Source organism: Eriocheir sinensis, chromosome 32 (genome assembly GCF_024679095.1).
Source record: "Eriocheir sinensis breed Jianghai 21 chromosome 32, ASM2467909v1, whole genome shotgun sequence".
NCBI lineage: Eukaryota > Metazoa > Arthropoda > Malacostraca > Decapoda > Varunidae > Eriocheir > Eriocheir sinensis.
The window spans coordinates 14,700,970-14,719,215 of NC_066540.1; the positions used below are offsets into that span (position 1 = coordinate 14,700,970).

The 18,246-nt window shown below is 47.0% G+C and overlaps 1 protein-coding gene across 1 annotated transcript in view; it reads left to right on the forward strand.

Annotated features, from left to right (window-relative positions):
- The window catches only part of LOC127006477 (probable tubulin polyglutamylase TTLL2), a 26,161-nt gene extending 10,973 nt beyond the window's left edge, over positions 1 to 15,188 (forward strand). Inside the window, exons 2-9 of the mRNA XM_050876417.1 lie at positions 2,021 to 2,140; positions 3,211 to 3,314; positions 3,756 to 4,006; positions 5,849 to 5,943; positions 6,912 to 7,069; positions 7,453 to 7,571; positions 11,438 to 11,607; positions 14,246 to 15,188. Of these exons, the coding sequence (XP_050732374.1) occupies positions 2,021 to 2,140; positions 3,211 to 3,314; positions 3,756 to 4,006; positions 5,849 to 5,943; positions 6,912 to 7,069; positions 7,453 to 7,571; positions 11,438 to 11,607; positions 14,246 to 15,067 (1,839 nt within the window). The 3' untranslated portion in view covers positions 15,068 to 15,188. The remainder of the gene's footprint in view (positions 1 to 2,020; positions 2,141 to 3,210; positions 3,315 to 3,755; positions 4,007 to 5,848; positions 5,944 to 6,911; positions 7,070 to 7,452; positions 7,572 to 11,437; positions 11,608 to 14,245) is intronic.
- Positions 15,189 to 18,246: the final 3,058 nt, after the last annotated feature.

Here is an 18,246-nt window from a genome sequence, read left to right on the forward strand (position 1 = left end):
GGTGGTGATGACTGGTGGTGATGACTGGTGGTGATGACGGGTGGTGATGACTAGTGGTGATGACTGGTGGTGATGACGGGTGGTGATGGTTATTTATGTGGTGGTGTTGGGGATTGGTGTTGACTGACTGCTGGTTGTGTTATCGGTGTGGTGGTTGTGTGGGGGGGGGGGGGTTGACAAGTTTGTAGTGGTGTTGAGAGGTGTATGTGGGGGAGGGTGGTGAGGGTGGTGATGAGAAATAGACGTAGTGGTGATGACTGGTGGCGATGACTGTAGGCATGGAATGGTGGTGGTGGTGGTGGTGATTCGTAGTGGTGTTGAGAGGTGTGAATGGGAGGGTAACTGGTGAGGGGTGGTGATGATAGACGTAATGGTGATTACTGGTGATGATGATTATAATTTTCGGTGTGGTGGTGGTGAAAAATTCGTAGTGGTGTTTTAAGAGGTGTGGGGGAGGAGGTTGGTGAGGGGTGGTGATGAGAGAGACGTGGTGGTGATGGCTGGTGTTCGGTGATGACTGCTGTGTGGTGGAGGCAGGGATGGTATTCGTATTCGAATACATTCGAATATCGTATTTGGGTGTATTCGTATTCGTATTCGAATAAATATTGATAGAAGTCAAAGTAGTCTCATTCGCATTCGAATACAAGGGTGAAGTATTCGTATTCTGCGAATAGTCTGACGAAAACTTCAAAATTCATTATAAGAAATAACAGCCGTTGTTCCTTACAACTCCAGCCTCCTGCTGGGCGGACGTGTAGTTGTCGTGTATAGTACAGGGTTCGCAGACTGTGACAGCGGCTGGACGCTGGAGTCTGACTCAGACTGACTCAGTTGCCACTTGCCAGTGTGGACGCTGAATGTGTGTTCATGACATGAGCTCATTTTACTGTTGCATAACTTCAGAACAGTTCTACACCCAGTTACGTCGAGAAGATATTTTTCAATGAAAAGTATTCATGAATGTGTTTATGAATACTTTCAAGAAGTATTCATATTTATATTCGAATTAAAACCATTTCAGTGTATTCGAATTCGTAGTCGTTGGAATTTGAAGTATTCGTATTAGCATTCGAATACACAATTCTTGTATTCACTTCATCCCAGGGTGATGGCTAGTGATGCTGGCTCGTTCGTAAGCACACGACCGTTTTTCGCCCGTGGTTTGCCGAGTAACAAGTATTTGTTGTTCAGTTGGTCAGTCTTGGAAGCAACGGCTGGCGACTCGTGCTCTACCTTTGTAAGCTCGCGTCACTCTCGATGGTTTGCGATCGTGGCAAGCCAGGTCCGTAGAATACAAGTTCCACTCACTCGGCGGTGGCGGGCTGGCTGGGACGTCACACTTCCCTCTCCGACCCAGAGTCCTCTTTCTCACATCGTGAACGCTTCGTCAGGCCGCCTTGACACAGGTTCACGTTAAAACCAATTTTCACCAAGCAGATATATTTGAATTGCTAACTACCTTACACCACCCGAACCAGGAAAGTCTGATGATTTCAATTGTTATCAAAAATTCAGTGGGAGCTATACTCGAAAAATAGCAGCGAGTTGAAGACCAAAAAGCGAGGATAATGTTTATATACTTTCTTTTTGCGATGGGTGTTTTTTTTATAATCACAAACATTTTATCATATTTGTTTTATCTTACGGCGAGCAAAAATGTATATCCTGAAGATTATGGTTGAGTCATTTTTCTAAACAAACTGTCGTTATTTTATGATCTTGTGTGAGAGCACACGACACGTGGAAGAGCACTCTTGTGTCGGTGACGTCACAGCTCAGCCCGCCACCGAGGACCTTGGTGGCAAAAAGGATCCGAGACATCCCGCCAGAATCGTCTTTCCCTTTGGATGCTTTATCTTCCTCTTCTACTTCTTCTACTTCTGATCAGTTTATGTATCCTCTATTTTGGGGGGTTTGTGTCAAGGCAAGAATTTGGCCCGTCGCTGGTATACTGTAAAGCCACATATTCGGCCCGTCGCTGCTACCGGGTTAAGAACATTTCCCCCGGTGCCTGCAGGTGTGTGTGGAGCGCGGCTGGCGGGTGTGGGAGGGCGGTGAGGAGTGGGCCGCGTCTTGGCACATGTGGTGGAGACACTCCTTCCCCTCAGGTGTGTACCGGCGCCTCAAGCCCCACCAGGTGAGTACTGACACACACACACACACACACACACACACACACACACACACACACACCTGAGAGAGAAAGAGATAAAGGGAAGGAAAGGTCAGGGAAGGGAAGGAAAGGGAAGGGAAGGAAAGGGATGGGAAGGGAAGGGAAGGGAAGGGAAGGAAAGGGAATGTGATTGACCACCTGAGAGAGAAAGAGAGAAAGGGAATGAAAGGTCAGGGAAGGGAAGGAAAGGGAAGGGAAGGAAAGGGATCGGAAGGGAAGGACAGGAAAGGGAAAAATAGAGGAAGGGTAGTGAAAGAAAATGGAAAAGTAAGGAAAGGAAGAGAAGAGAAGGGAACAGAAAGGGAAGGAGAAAGCAGAAATATGGAAGGAAAAGGGAAAGGGACACACACACACACACACACACACACACACACACACACACACACACACACACACACACACACAGACACAGAGCTTGTAAATACTTCTGTTTATTTACATATCCACAGATATTGATAAAGTGATATTTGTTTAAACTCTCTCTCTCTCTCTCTCTCTCTCTCTCTCTCTCTCTCTCTCTCTCTCTCTCTCTCTCTCTCTCTCTCTCTCTCTCTCTCTCTCTCTCTCTCTTTTCCCTTTTCCTTCCATATTTCTACTTTCCCATTCCCTTTCTGTTCCCTTCTCTTCTCTTTCCTTTCCTTACTTTTTCATTTTATTTCCCTTTCCTTCTATTTTTTTCCTTTCCTGTTCTTCCCTTTCCTTCCCTGACCTTCCCTTCCCTGACCTTTCATGCCCTTCATCTCTTTCTCAGGTCGTCAATCACATTCTCTTTCCTGTCCTTCCCTTTCCTTTCCTTCCCTTCCCTTCCCATCCCTTTCCTTCCCTTCCCTTCCCATCCCTTTCCTTCCCTTTCTTTCCCATCCCTTCCCATCCCTTCCCTTCCCTTCCTTTCCCATCCCTTCCCTTCCCTTCCCTTCCCTTCCCATCCCTTTCCTTCCCTTCCCTTCCTTTCCTTTCCCTTTCCTTCCCTTCCCTTTCCCTTCCCTTCCCTTCCCTTCCCTGACCTTCATTCCCTTTATCTTTTTCTCTCTCAGGTGGTTAATCACATTCCGCGCGCCAATGGTCTCTGCAGGAAGGACAGCCTCGCGCGAGCTCTACAGAAGATGAGACACGTATTCGGGGCCCTCTACGACTTCATGTGAGTTGGCTGGACGGTATCTACTGCCCACCTAAGGGATAATAGAATATAAATAAGACATATCAACGAGAACATGGCTTTATTTTGCTATGTGGTCCGAAGTCGGGGTGTGTGTGTGGAGGGGGGGAGCGGGAGGGGAGAGCTTAGAGTTAGGGGCTACTGGGTTAATGTTATCCTGAAGGGAGTGGTGAGGGGGAGGGAGGGGCTTCTGAACCTATTTGAAGTGTGTATGATGACTGGATAGCTCTGTGTGTGTGTGTGTGTGTGTGTGTGTGTGTGTGTGTGTGTGTGTGTTGTTTGGGTTTGTAATATGTCCTGACGTAATTTGTTTTCTCTCTCTCTCTCTCTCTCTCTCTCTCTCTCTCTCTCTCTCTCTCTCTCTCTCTCTCTCTCTCTCTCTCTCTCTCTCTCTCTCTCTCTCTCTCTCTCTCTCTCTCGCAGACCAGCCACTTTCCTTCTTCCTTGCGAGTACACGAAGTTGGTTGCGGAGTACACGCGCCTCACCTACCACCACCAGCACCACCACAACCACCACCACCACCACTCCACCGCCGCCAACACCACCACCGTCACCACCACCGCTACCACCACCACCTCCATCACCTCCTCCGCCTCCCCCGTTGCGCCATCCACCACCTCGGCTGCCAATGGTGGAGGTGGCGGTGGTGGCGGTGGTGTGGCTACTGTGACAGGTTAGTGGTATTGGTGTTGTAGTGGATTAAGCGTGTTTACTAGGAAATAACAATAATACCTTTGCGTTGGTGGCTTGGCGCAGCGTAAGCGATAACACTAGGGTAGAAGTTTTAAACAGCGAGTGTCGACACGATACTGAGGACGATTTATCGCTTCCCGGAACACGATTTGGTAACACTGAATTTAAGGAAACGTTTAAATGGAATTGAAACCTCTATCATAAACAGCAGGGCCGCAACTTCTGGGGGAGCTGGGGGTCTTCACTCTACAGGCTACAGTCCCACTAATGTTTTCTGTATCGCCCTGAAAATGGTTTGGCGTTCTGTATCGTCTCCGCCAGTTCTTCTCCCCTACACAGATGTTTTCCATATATATCATCACTAAATATCATCGGTCTATGCTTAACTCAAAATCTTAATTTGAAACTTCACATCTCTCTCACTAAATCTGCTTCCTCGAGGTTGGGCGTTCTGTATCGTCTCCGCCAGTTCTTCCCCGCACAGATGCTGTCCATATACAGGGGCCTTGTCCGCCCTCTTATGGAGTATGCATCTCACGTGTGGGGGGACTCACTCACACAGCTCTCCTGGACTTTGTCACTAGAAAAGTACATTACAGTGGCCTCAAAGATATGTATAACTGTTGAAAAATCCATATGTATATCAGAAACACAAACGTTTACCATTTTGAAACGTGATTAAATAACGTAACATAACTTCCTATTGTATGGGAACTCTGATATCATTTGAGGATTACTTATAGGGGAAGGAAGGTGGCTCCAGCCCAAGGATTCATGACCATTCCAACACTATTTATTTATTTACTTATTTTTATTATTATTTATTTATTTATTTATTTATTTTTGCTGCGGCCTTAGCTATAGTGACTCCGCCAGAAAATGGTTTATAAATTCCTACTCGGCACCTTAGTGGTAGTAAACACGCAGACGACCTTTGAAAAATTTGGGGATAGTAGTAGTAGTAGTAACAGTAGTAGTAGTAGTAGTAGTAGTAGTAGTAGTAGTAGTAGTAGTAGTAGTAGTAGTAGTGGTGGTGGTTGTATTGACAGGGATGACGATAATAATAATAATAATAGTAATAATAATAATGATAATAATAATAATAATAATAATAATAATAATAATAATAATAATAATAATAATAATAATGATGATGATATTTTTTCCTCTCTTCTATTCCCTTCCCTTCTATTCCCTTCATTTCCCCTCCCTTCCCTTCCTTACCCTTTCCTATTCTTCCCTTCACTTCACTTTCCTCCCCTTCCCTTCCCTGTCTTTCCCTCCCCTGTCTTTCCCTCCCCTCTCCTTTCCTTTCTTTCCCTTCCCTCCCCTTCCCTTCCCTTTCTTTCCCTCCCCTCTCCTTTCCTTTCTTTCCCTCTCCTCCCCTTCCCTCCCCTTTCTTTCCCTTCCCTCCCCTTCCCTTCCCTTTCTTTCCCTCCCCTCTCCTTTCCTTTCTTTCCCTTCCCTCCCCTTCCCTTCCCTTTCTTTCCCTTCCTCCTTCCTTCCTGTCTTTCCCTCCCCTCTCCTGTCCTTTCCTTCCCTCACCTCCCCTTCCCTCCCCTTTCTTTCCCTTCCCTCCCCTTCCCTTCCCTTTCTTTCCCTTTCCTTTCCTTTCCTAATACCTTCATTTCCTTTCCTTTTTTTCCTTTTTTTTCCCTTTCCTTTTCCTCCCTTCCCTTCCCTTCTCTTCCTTCCCTTCCCTATCCTTCCCTTCCCTTCCCTTCCATTCCCTACCCAACCTTCCTTTACCCTTCTTCACTTCCAACCCCTTCACCTCTACCCTCTCCCCCTCTCTCCCTCTCCTCCCCCCAACCCCCTGCAGGCCGCCCCCCCGCCCTCCATCCACACGCCCCCCACAACATCTGGATCTGCAAGCCTATTGGAAGCTCGCAAGGGAGGGGCATATCCATTTTCCAGGTGCGTGTGTGTGTGTGTGTGTGTGTGTGTGTGTGTGTTGGAGAGTGAAGATAATAGTTGACTGTCTTTGTTCCACCTATCGTTCCACTTTTTGTTCCATCCTCTCTTCCACCCTCTTTGTTCCACTTTTTGTTCCACCCCAGCTTCACTTTTTTTTCATTTGTTTCATTTTTGCTCCACTCTGTTCCACCCTGTCTTCCACCCTTCGTTCCACCTCATGTTCCACTTAAATCTTCACCTTTCCACCTTCTTCATCTATTCCACCTCAGTCCACCTTCTCCTCCACCTTTCATTCCACCCTCTTTCTTCCACCTCCTTCCACCTAATGCGCCACCCACACCCTCACCTGTTTCACCTCAACCTCTTCCACCCTCTGTTCCACTCTCTGCTCCACTCTCTGCTCCACCCTGTTTGTTCCACTCTATAACCACCCTTACGTTCCATCCACATTATGACTTTTTCACCTTTTTTCGCTTGTTCCACTTGTTCCACCCTCTGTTCCACCTTATATATTCCACCTTTCAATCCACCCTCTTTATCCCACCTAATGTTCCACCCACCCTCTTGTTTCCACCCACTTTTCCTTACCCTCTTTCATCCACCCTCTGTATTCCACTCTCTCTATACTCCACTTTATCCACATTTCATCCACATTTCATCCACATTCCTTCATTCCACACTCACTATTTCACCATTTTCGCTTGTTCCACCCTCTTTGTTCCACCCACCCTCTGCTCCACCTCACGTTCCACCCTCTGCTCCACCTCACCACCCACCCTCTGCTCCACCTCACGTTCCACCCTCTGTATTCCACTTTCTCTATATTCCACTTTACGTTCCATCCACACTATCACTATTTCGCCTTTTTCGCTTGTTCCACCCTCTTTGTTCGACCCACTCTCTCCTCCACCTCACCTTCCACCCTCTGCTCCACCTCACGTTCCACCCTCCGTTCCCCCGCGTCCCAGGATCTGCACGAACTCAGCTACACTTCGAGCGCCGTGGCCCAGCGGTACATCGGGAACCCTCTCCTGGTGGGGGGCTACAAGTGTGATGTTCGCCTCTACGTCTGTGTGACCTCCTTCCTGCCGCTCACCGTCTACATGTACACCGAGGGCATTGTCAGGTGTGTAGGCAGGTGTGTGGGGGGGGGGGTTGGAGGGTATGTGCATGTTTGTGTGTGCGTTTGTGTGCGTGTATGTCTGTGTGTGTGTGTGTGTGTGTTACCTGCTTCATGCCTGCCTCTCCGTCTATATGTACACCGAGGGCATTGTCAGGTGTGTGAGTGTTTATGTTTGTTATGTACGTTTATGTGCGTGTGTTTACCTCCTGTGTGTGTGTGTGTGTGTGTGTGTGTGTGTGTGTGTGTGTGTGTGTGTGTGTGTCAACAAATGCAAAACCATGTAAACAAAAGTCGTGTGTGTATGTGTATGTGTGTAGATCTGTAAGTGTAGGTGTGTAAGTGTGTTTTAACAGACATATAACAGCCCTGCATGTGTGTTTCTACAGGTTTGGCACGGAGAAGTATAACCTGGCGTCGCTGGACAACCCCTACAGCCACCTCACCAACACCTCGCTCAACAGACTGGCGCCGGGCTACAGGAAGGAGAAGGACAGAGTGGGCGCAGGTGTGTGGGAGAGAGGGGCCAGGGGTAGGGGTAGGCACTTGGCGGATGTGTGGGAGAGAGGGGTCAAGTGTAGGGGTGGATAGGTGTGTGGAGTGATTAGAAGTGTGTGTGTGTGTGTGTGTGTGTGTGTGTGTGTGTGTGTAGGGAGAGAGAATTGGAAGAAAGGGGATGGAAATGGAAGGTTTGGGAAAGGGAAGGAGGGGGAGATTATAAAAGGGAAAGGATGGGATGGGAAGGGAAGGAAAGAGAAGGGGAAGGAAGAGAAAGGAAGGGAGAGAAAGGAAAGAAAGAGAAGAGAAGGGAATGAATGGGTGGGAAGGAAATGAAAGGAGGAGAAAGGAAAGAAAAGGCGGTGAAGAATAGAGAGAGGAAGGGAAAGAATGAAAGGGAAGGGGAAGGAAGAGAAAGGAAGGGAGAGAAAGGAAAGAAAGAGAAGAGAAGGGAATGAATGGGTGGGAAGGAAATGAAAGGAGGAGAAAGGAAAGAAAAGGCGGTGAAGAATAGAGAGAGGAAGGGAAAGAATGAAAGGGAAGGGGAAGGAAGAGAAAGGAAGAGAAAGGACAGGAAAATAGGGGAATAAAATGGAAGGGGAAGGAAGAGAAAGGAAGGGAAAGGACAGGAAAATAGGGGAATAAAATGGAAGGGGAAGGAAGAGAAAGGAAGGGAAAGGACAGGAAAATAGGGGAATAAAATGGAAGGGGAAGGAAGAGAAAGGAAGGGAATGGACAGGAAAATAGGGGAATAAAATGGAAGGGGAAGAAAGAGAAAGGAAGGGAAAGGACAGGAAAATAGGGGAATAAAATGGAAGGGGAAGGAAGAGAAAGGAAGGGAAGGAAAAGAGAGGACGGGAAAAAAGTGGAACAGAATAGATGGGAGGTGACCTAACTTAACCTAACCTAACCTAACCTAACCTAACCTAACCTAACCTAGCCTAGCATACCCACACACCCCACACCCACAAACACACCCACACACCCTTTTCTCCAACCCACACATACCCACTCTATACCCTCACCCCAAGTCACCCCTAGTGTCACCCCAACAACCACACCTCCAAACCCCCTCTCCTCTCATCCCTTTTCCCCTTATCAACACCCACCATGACTCCCCCCCCCCCCACCACCACCACCGTTGCCAGATTATCGTACTCAAGAGTCTCGTATTTACCGGTTTCTGAGCCGTAGCAACTACCAAAAAAACACCTGTAATTAACTATTTTACCCATATCTATTTGTAAAGGTAGTTATTAGGATCGAAGAGGCAGTTTTGGGGTCGGGAATCGGCAGAAATAGGAGGTTGAATATGACGATCTGGCAATGGTGCTCTCTCTCCCACCCACCCCTTGCACCTCATCACGCCAACTTCAGTTCCAACACTATAAATCAGAAAGACACCGTTCCAAGGCCATTCCCGTAAGCCCATATCACAAGCTCTCCCTTCCTCGGCCATTCCCGTAAGCCCATATCACAAGCTCTCCCTTCTTAGGCCATTCCCGTAACCCCATATCACAAGCTCTCCCTTCCTCGGCCATTCCCGTAAGCCCATATCACAAGCTCTTCCTTCCTCGGCCATTCCCGTAAGCCCATATCACAAGCTCTCACTTCCTCGGCCATTCCCGTAAGCCCATATCACAAGCTCTCCGTTCCTAGGCCATTCCCGTAAGCCCATATCACAAGCTCTCCCTTCCTAGGCCATTCCCGTAAGCCCATATCACAAGCTCTCCCTTCCTCGGCCATTCCCGTAAGCCCATATCACAAGCTCTCCCTTCCTAGGACATTCCCGTAAGCCCATATCACAAGCTCTCCTTCCTCGGCCATTCCGTAAGCCCATATCACAAGCTCCCTTCCTCGGCCATTCCCGTAAGCCCATATCACAAGCTCTCCCTTCCTCGCCCATACCAGAAAGCCCATATCACAAGCTCTCCCTTCCTCGGCCATTCCCGTAAGCCCATATCACAAGCTCTCCCTTCCTCGGCCATTCCCGTAAGCACATATCACAAGCTCTCCCTTCCTCGGCCATTCCCGTAAGCCCATATCACAAGCTCTCCCTTCCTAGGCCATTCCCGTAAGCCCATATCACAAGCTCTCCCTTCCTCGGCCATTCCCGTAAGCCCATATCACAAGCTCTCCCTTCCTCGGCCATTCCCGTAAGCCCATATCACAAGCTCTCCCTTCCTCGGCCATTCCCGTAAGCCCATATCACAAGCTCTCCCTTCCTCGGCCATTCCCGTAAGCCCATATCACAAGCTCTCCCTTCCTCGGCCATTCCCGTAAGCCCATATCACAAGCTCTCCCTTCCTCGGCCATTCCCGTAAGCCCATATCACAAGCTCTCCCTTCCTCAGCCATTCCCGTAAGCCCATATCACAAACTCTCCTTCTAGGCCATTCCGTAAGCCCATATCACAAGCTCTCCTTCCTCAGCCATTCCATATCACAACCCCACCCTTCCTGGACCATTCCCGTTAGTCCATATCACAAGCTCTCCCTTCCTCGGCCATTCCCGTAAGCCCATATCACAAGCTCTCCCTTCCTCGGCCATTCCCGTAAGCCCATATCACAAGCTCTCCCTTCCTAGGCCATTCCCGTAAGCCCATATCACAAGCTCTCCCTTCCTCGGCCATTCCCGTAAGCCCATATCACAAGCTCTCCCTTCCTAGGCCATTCCCATTAGTCTATATCACAAGCTCTCCCTTCCTCGGCCATTCCCGTAAGCCCATATCACAAGCTCTCCCTTCCTGGACCATTCCTGTCAGCTCATATCACAAGCTCTCCCTTCCTCGGCCATTCCCATAAGCCCATATCACAAGCTCTCCCTTCCTCGGCCATTCCCGTAAGCCCATATCACAAGCTCTCCCTTCCTCGGCCATTCCCGTAAGCCCATATCACAAGCTCTCCCTTCCTAGGCCATTCCCGTAAGCCCATATCACAAGCTCTCCCTTCCTAGGCCATTCCCGTAAGCCCATATCACAAGCTCTCCCTTCCTCGGCCATTCCCGTAAGCCCATATCACAAGCTCTCCCTTCCTAGGCCATTCCTGTCAGCTCATATCACAAGTTCTCCCTTCCTAGGCCATTCCCGTAAGCTCATATCACAAGCTCTCCCTTCCTCGGCCATTCCCGTAAGCCCATATCACAAGCTCTCCCTTCCTCGGCCATTCCCGTAAGCCCATATCACAAGCTCTCCCTTCCTGGACTATTCCCGTTAGCCCATATCACAAGTTCTCCCTTCCTGGGCCATTCCCGTAAGCCCATATCACAAGCTCTCCCTTCCTCGGCCATTCCCGTAAGCCCATATCACAAGCTCTCACTTCCTAGGCCATTCCCGTAAGCCCATATCACAAGCTCTCCCTTCCTCGGCCATTCCCGTAAGCCCATATCACAAGCTCTCCCTTCCTAGGCCATTCCTGTCAGCTCATATCACAAGCTCTCCCTTCCTAGGCCATTCCCGTAAGCCCATATCACAAGCTCTCCCTTCCTAGGCCATTCCCATTAGCCTATATCACAAGCTCTCCCTTCCTCGGCCATTCCCGTAAGCCCATATCACAAGCTCTCCCTTCCTCGGCCATTCCCGTAAGCCCATATCACAAGCCCACCCTTCCTGGACCATTCCCGTTACCCCATATCACAAGCCCACCCTTCCTAGGCCATTCCCTTGAGGTCAGTTCCAACACTATAAGTCAGAAAGTCACCGTTCCTGACGAGATTTCTTTGAACCAGTTTTACAGGTGAACGGCTACATCCATCTCAGTATTTTTCTCCCTGTCAGTAATAGCATGACGCAGGTGTGCCGAGAAGGGAGTGGTTGGAGGTGAAGGCTGTGGCATACGACGAGGGTGATGAATCTCTCGTTACCATCTTTCTCCTCCAGGGTGCAAATGGACGGTGGGGGAGCTGAGGCGACATCTGCGTGGGAGCGAGCGCGGGGACTGGCTTATGTGGCAAAGGGTATGGGTGCTGGTCTGCCTCACTCTGCTTACCCAGGTGGGCCACGTGCCTCACCACCACAACTGCTTCGAACTCTACGGCTTCGATATCCTGGTGAGAGATGGTGGTGGTGGTGGTTGGGGACGGGGAGGAGGAGGGGGGGGGGGGGGGTTTGGAGTGAGAGTGGTTGAGGGTATGTAGTTTTTGGTGTTGTTGGTGGTTGTGTAGTAGTAGTAGTAGTAGATGTTATTATTTTTTGTAGTAGAGGTTATTGTTGTAGCAGAGGTTGTTTTTTGTGGTAGTAATAGTAGTAGCAGTAGTAATAGTTGTAGTAGTAGTAGTAGTAGTAGGAGGAGGAGGAGGAGGAGGAGAAATTGTAGTTATTGTTATTGTTGTTGTTATTGTTGTTGTTGTTGTTCTTGTTGTTGTTTGTAGTATGTTTCTAGTAGTAGTTTCTTTAGTCGTGTTGTTAATGGTGTAGTATATAGTTGCTGTTTTTGTTGTTATTGTAGTTGTAGCATTAGTTGTTATATTTGTTGTAACTGTAGTAGTAGTAGTAGTAGTAGTAGTAGTAGTAGTAGTAGTAGTATATAGTAGTAGTAGTAGGAGGAGGAGGAGGAGCAGCGAGTAGCGGGCTTTTTTTATTGTTTACTTTTTTGTGCCCTTGTGCTGTCTCCTTTGCTGTAAAAGAAAAAGTAGTAGTAGTAGTAGTAGTAGTAGTAGTAACTCTTCTTATAATTACATTCCAAACTCTCCCTTTACTAAGAAACGGCGTTCATTACCATATAAAATAAACGGCAGCTTCTAAACGATTTATCACCCTCGTTGTATTCCACAGCCTTCACCTCCAACCACTCCCTTCTTGGCACACCTGCGTCATGCTATTACTGACAGGGAGAAAAATAAAGAGATGGATGTGGCCGTTCACCTGTAAAACTGGTTCAAAGAAATCTCGTCAGGAACGGTGACTTACTGACTTATAGTGTTGGAACTGACCCCAAGGGAATGGCCTAGGAAGGGTGGCCTTGTGATATGGGCGCAAGGGAATGGTCCAGGAAGGGAGAGCTTGTGATATGGGCTTACGGGAATGGCCTAGGAAGGGAGAGCTTGTGATATGGGCGCAAGGGATTGGCCCAGGAAGGGAGAGCTGGTGATATGGGCTTACGGGAATGGCCTAGGAAGGGAGAGCTCAGAGCTTGTGATATGGGCCTAAGAGAATGACCAAGGAAGGGAGAGCTTGGCGATTGGTAATGAACAAGGAAGGGAGAGCTTATTATATAGGCCTATGGGTCGTATTTTTAAACATTTTTGCGCCCAAGTACACATATTTGACAAGGCTTTCGTAGGAGTGTGGGGCATTTCCAGACTCGTAGTTTTATGATCCTTCTGGTAGTTTGACCCTTCTGCACCATGACCCTAAAATACCACTCATAAGAACCCTAATGATCTCCCTTTTGACCTTTGGGAATAGTTGAGGTGAGGGGATGGAGTGTCTGAGAATACCGACCTATGAGAATGACCTAGGAACCTTGTTATATGGACGCAAGGGAATGGCTTAGGAAGGGAGAGCTTGGGGATTGGAAATGAACAAGGAAGGGAGAGCTTGTTATATAGGCCTATGAGAATGACCGAGGAAGTGAGACCTTGTTATATGGACGCAAGGAAAGGGTTTAGGAAGGGAGAGCTTGGGTATTGGTAATGAACAAGGAAGGGAGAGCTTGTTATATAGGCCTATGAGAATGACCTAGGAAATGAGACCTTGTTATATGGACGCAAGGGAATGGTTTAGGAAGGGAGAGCTTGGCGATTGAAAATGAACAAGGAAGGGAGAGCTTGTTATATAGGCCTATGAGAATGACCTAGGAACCTTGTTATATGGATACAAGGAAATGGCTTTGGAAGGGAGAGCTTGGCGATTGAAAATGAACAAGGAAGGGAGAGCTTGTTATATAGGCCTAAGAGAATGACCTAGGAAGTGAGACCTTGTTATATGGACGCAAGGAAATGGCTTTGGAAGGGAGAGCTTGGTGATTGGTAACGAACAAGGAAGGGAGAGCTTGTTATATAGGCCTATGAGAATGACCTAGGAACCTTGTTATATGGATGCAAGGGAATGGCTCAGGAAGGGAGAGCTTGGTGATTGGTAATGAACAAGGAAGGGAGAGCTTGTTATATAGGCCTATGAGAATGACCTAGGAAGTGAGACCTTGTTATATGGACGCAAGGAAATGGCTTAGGAAGGGAGAGCTTGGGGATTGGTAACGAACAAGGAAGGGAGAGCTTGTTATATAGGCCTATGAGAATGACCTAGGAAATGAGACCTTGTTATATGGACGCAAGGAAATGGCTTTGGAAGGGAGAGCTTGGCGATTGAAAATGAACAAGGAAGGGAGAGCTTGTTATATGGGCCTAAGAGAATGACCAAGGAAGGAAGAGCTTGGCGATTGGTAATGAACAAGGAAGGGAGAGCTTGTTATATAGGCCTATGAGAATGACCTAGGAAATGAGACCTTGTTATATGGACGCAAGGGAATGGCTTAGGAAGGGAGAGCTTGTAGTATGTGCTTAAGGGAATCTCCTCCCGAAATTGACCTCTCTTTCGACCACCTCTTTTGATTCTTTTTTTTAGGAGCAGCGAGTAGCGGGCTTTTTTATTATTGTTTCCCTTTTTGTGCCCTTGAGCTGTCTCCCTTGCTGTAAAAAAAACACAAAAAAAACAACCAGGTATAACTAACTAACCTCACATTCTCAGGTGGACGAGATGTTGCGACCTTGGCTGCTGGAGGTCAACCGCTGTCCGTCGCTGACCCATGACTGCCACGTGGACAGGATCGTCAAGAAACCCCTCCTGCACCACCTCTTCGACCTGGTGGGACCCCCGAGAGTTCCAGAGCCCCTCACACGCCCCCTTCGCCCACCATTCCTCCTCCTGCTCGCCCGGAAACACAGCCAGTCCCCCCTCTCCGCCGCCTTCCAGCTCAACCGATACCGACGCCTCATAACAGGGTGTAGCCGGAGCAGCAGATGCCTTCCTAACTGCGAGGGGTGTGAGGTGGGCATGTGCAGCCGGAGATGTGGGCACAGCATCCCTAACGCGAACCAGAACATCAGAGGAAGCCGATACAGGAACGCTCTCACCACCAAACCCGGTAGGACCCCCAGCACCACCACCAGCACCGCCACTCCCGCCACCATACGCAAGCAGTACAGCACCAGTAGCAGCAGCAGCAGTACCAGTAGCACCCCCAGCAGGGACGGTAGGGGGATGAAGACTAGCGGGAGTGGCGGTAGTGGTAGCAGTAGTAGAAGGTGTAAGAAGGTGAATATGAGAGATGGGAGATGGCCGGCCAGATGCGGGGAGTGGGTGAGGATCTTCCCGTTCAATGCCGCAAGCTTACACGCGGGCAAGGACCCAGCTTACCTCAAAACGGGGATAGGGGAGCTCACCAAGTACAGGAGAGCTTGTGAGAGGGCCGCCCGCTCCCACCCCCCGCTCACGCCCCCCGCCACCCTGGAGAGAGCTGTGAGAGTGAACATGTGGAGGGATACGGTACTGTGGGCGCCCCCTGTGTAGAGAGAGAGAGAGAGGGGGAGAGGAAAGGAAAATGGAAGGATGTGTGCTCGTGAATGTTCATTGTGTGTGTGTGTGTGTGTGTGTGTGTGTGTGTGTGTTTTTCTTTTGTTTTCTCTTTCTCTTTTTATCTCTCTCTCTCTCTCTCTCTCTCTCTCTCTCTCTCTCTCTCTCTCTCTCTCTCTCTCTCTCTCTCTCTCTCTGTCCCCTCCCTCCCCTCACACCCCCAGTCACTGCCAAACCTCCCCCCACCCCTTTCCCCAACTTTCACCCCCCCCCCCTTTTCACCCCCCTCACCCCCCCCCCTTACCTTTCGTTAATTACCTAATCCACACCTAATTACACCCACGCACCTCGTTCCTTACCTGCCAAAAGACGCACCTGGATTAATTAATTATAGGAGTGCTATGTAGTAGTGAAGGTTTTAATAATTATGATGATGATGATGATGATGGTGATGGTGGTGGTAGTGGTGGTAATAGTGGTGGTGTTAGTGATGATAGTGATTGAGTGATGATGATGATGGTTATGAGAGTAATAATAATAATACATAATAATAATAATAATAATAATAATAATAATAATAATAATAATAATAATAATAATAATGATAATAGATTTTTTTTAATATTTTGTCTTCTTTTCATCTTATATTCTTTTCACTTTTTTTCATCTTCTTTTCTCTTTCCATTTCTTCTTCTTCTTCTTCTTCGTCTTCTTCTTCTTGTTATTATTTTTTCTTTCTTTATCTTGTTTGTCCTTTTCTTTTCTTTTTTTCATCTTCTTCTTTATCTTAATTCTTCTTTATCTTCTTCTTCTTCTTCTTCTTCTTTTCCTTCTTTTTATCTCTCCCTTTCTTTCTTCTTTTTTCTGCTTCTTCTTTTTCTTCTTCTTCTTCTTCTTCTTTTTCTTCTTCTTCTTCTTTTTCTTCTTTTTATCTCTCCCTTTCTTTCTTCTTTTTTTTCTGCTTCTTTTTCTTCTTCTTCTTCTTCTTCTTCTTCTCTTCTTCTTCTTCTTCTTCTTCTTCTTCTTCTCACGAAACCCAATAATGACACCAATAATATATCTCAACATTATTATCATTATTATTATTATTATTATTATTATTATCATTATTATTATTATCGTTATTATAGTTGGGTAGTATGCCATTATCGTTGTTGTTGTTGTTGTTCTTGTTGTTTGATATTCGTGTAAGTAACTAATAAAGTGTCTCTGGTATAAGTTGTTTTAGTAGTAGTAGTAGTAGTAGTAGTAGTAGTAGTAGTAGTAGTAGTAGTAGTAGTAGAAGTAGTAGTAGTAATAGTAGTAGTAGTTGTTGTTGTTGCTGTTGTTGTTGTTGTTATTGCTGCTGCCGTAACAAAAACAAACAAACAAACAAAAATAAAAACAGTCAAAATAAAGCTCCACAAACCCACATCCAAGAAACACACAAATAGACAAGCAAAGAGAAAGAAAGGGGAAAAAAAAAAATAACACTGAATGGAGAGGCCGCGAAACGAGTCTACCCTCCCTGCCGTACCGTACTGTCCATGGCGCTTAGCTCAAAGGCACGCCGCTAGATTTCCCTACGTCTATCCTTTCCTAATAGCCCAAAGAATGACAATAATACCACATGGAAGGCCTCAGAAATATTAACTTATGCACCTTCACCCTTTATACACGAGTCTACCCTTCCTGCTGTACCGTACTGTCCACCATGCCGCTGTGATCAGAAGCCTCTCGTAGAAGTTCCTGGGATTTTCATGGACTATTTTGTGATCTTAATAATAGTTTTACACGACGTCTGCACCTGGTTCGGGAAAATGTCACCCACGAAAACCCGGTTAATCTTCTCTGTAGCCTCGGAAAATAGTCGTAATGGCGCCGTGTTGCCAGATCTACCGAAATATCATGAGATCTACTGAAATATTGATGAATCTCAGAAATAATTTACCAATCTCATGAATAATATGTATTGCTTTTCCATGTTCACCAAATATAGTTATAAAAAATACTGATATAATGCTTTTCAATTTAATTTTATCTCCATAACATATATCACAAGAACCACTACATATATATGAAAGTGTGTCTGCCGAATTTTTACCTACCTACTGAATTTTCTCGTAATAATCTACTGAAATTTCCTCTGCACCATCTGGCAACACTGGGGGGCCCGATGCGTTTGAGAATATGGACCAAATTTATCTCATTGCCTCTTAAGAATAGCCTGAAAAACATGTATCGTCACAAGCAAGAGAGGAAATGATAGAAGCTGATTCATATCCATGGGTTATTTGGATATCAAGTTCACGTTTTTTCCTAGATATATAATTTTAATCAACGTTTCACATGTACACTGTTGAAACATAATTATAAGTGCTGGGGTATGCTTTCCCGTACGTAAATGCTGCCAAACATCTAATTATTATCATTTATTTGTAAGTATTTTTTATTTATGTTTGCACACACGACCTCGTAATGAGCTAATAGGCTTTCTGTTGCTTGCATTTCCATGTTTCCATGCTTCCTCTCACCTCAACTAACTCCTCTCCATCCCCTATTATCTGCCAGCTGGTCGCCGTGGTGTAGTGGTTAGCGCGCCTAGCTACATATACTATTCCGCGCGGGCCCAGGTTCGAATCCCGGCCTTGAGAGTCGGCGTGCAGGTCATCCTCCCTTTCGGACTGTCGATACTGGGGACGCCATAGGAAGGCAAACTGTGATAAGCTGATAACCCGGATGTCACACTGGCCTTAAAAAAATGTGTCCCGGGGTAATGGGTTTCCACTGGCGAAGGAGACGGAGATGAACACCGAGGCCACGCGTATATGCCTCTAACTTTTCCTTCACCTCTCTTTCCTCTAATCCTACTTTTATTTTCCCTTCCCTCCCTTTCTTTATCCGCTGTATCTTCCTTTAACTCCTTTCCCTTCTTCCATCTCTCTCTCTCTCTCTCTCTCTCTCTCTCTCTCTCTCTCTCTCTCTCTCTCTCTCTCTCTCTCTCCCGACATTCTTCTTCTTTCCGGGCAAACGAAGCAAAATGAAACACAACCATAACCATTGACACACCAACTCTGTAATCGAGGGAGAAATAAATTGTGGAGTGAATATTTTTACATCAAACTCTTCTTATTCTGATGTCTGTCGTATTATATTATATTCTTAAATTGGCGATAGAGAGAAACCATCCACCAATT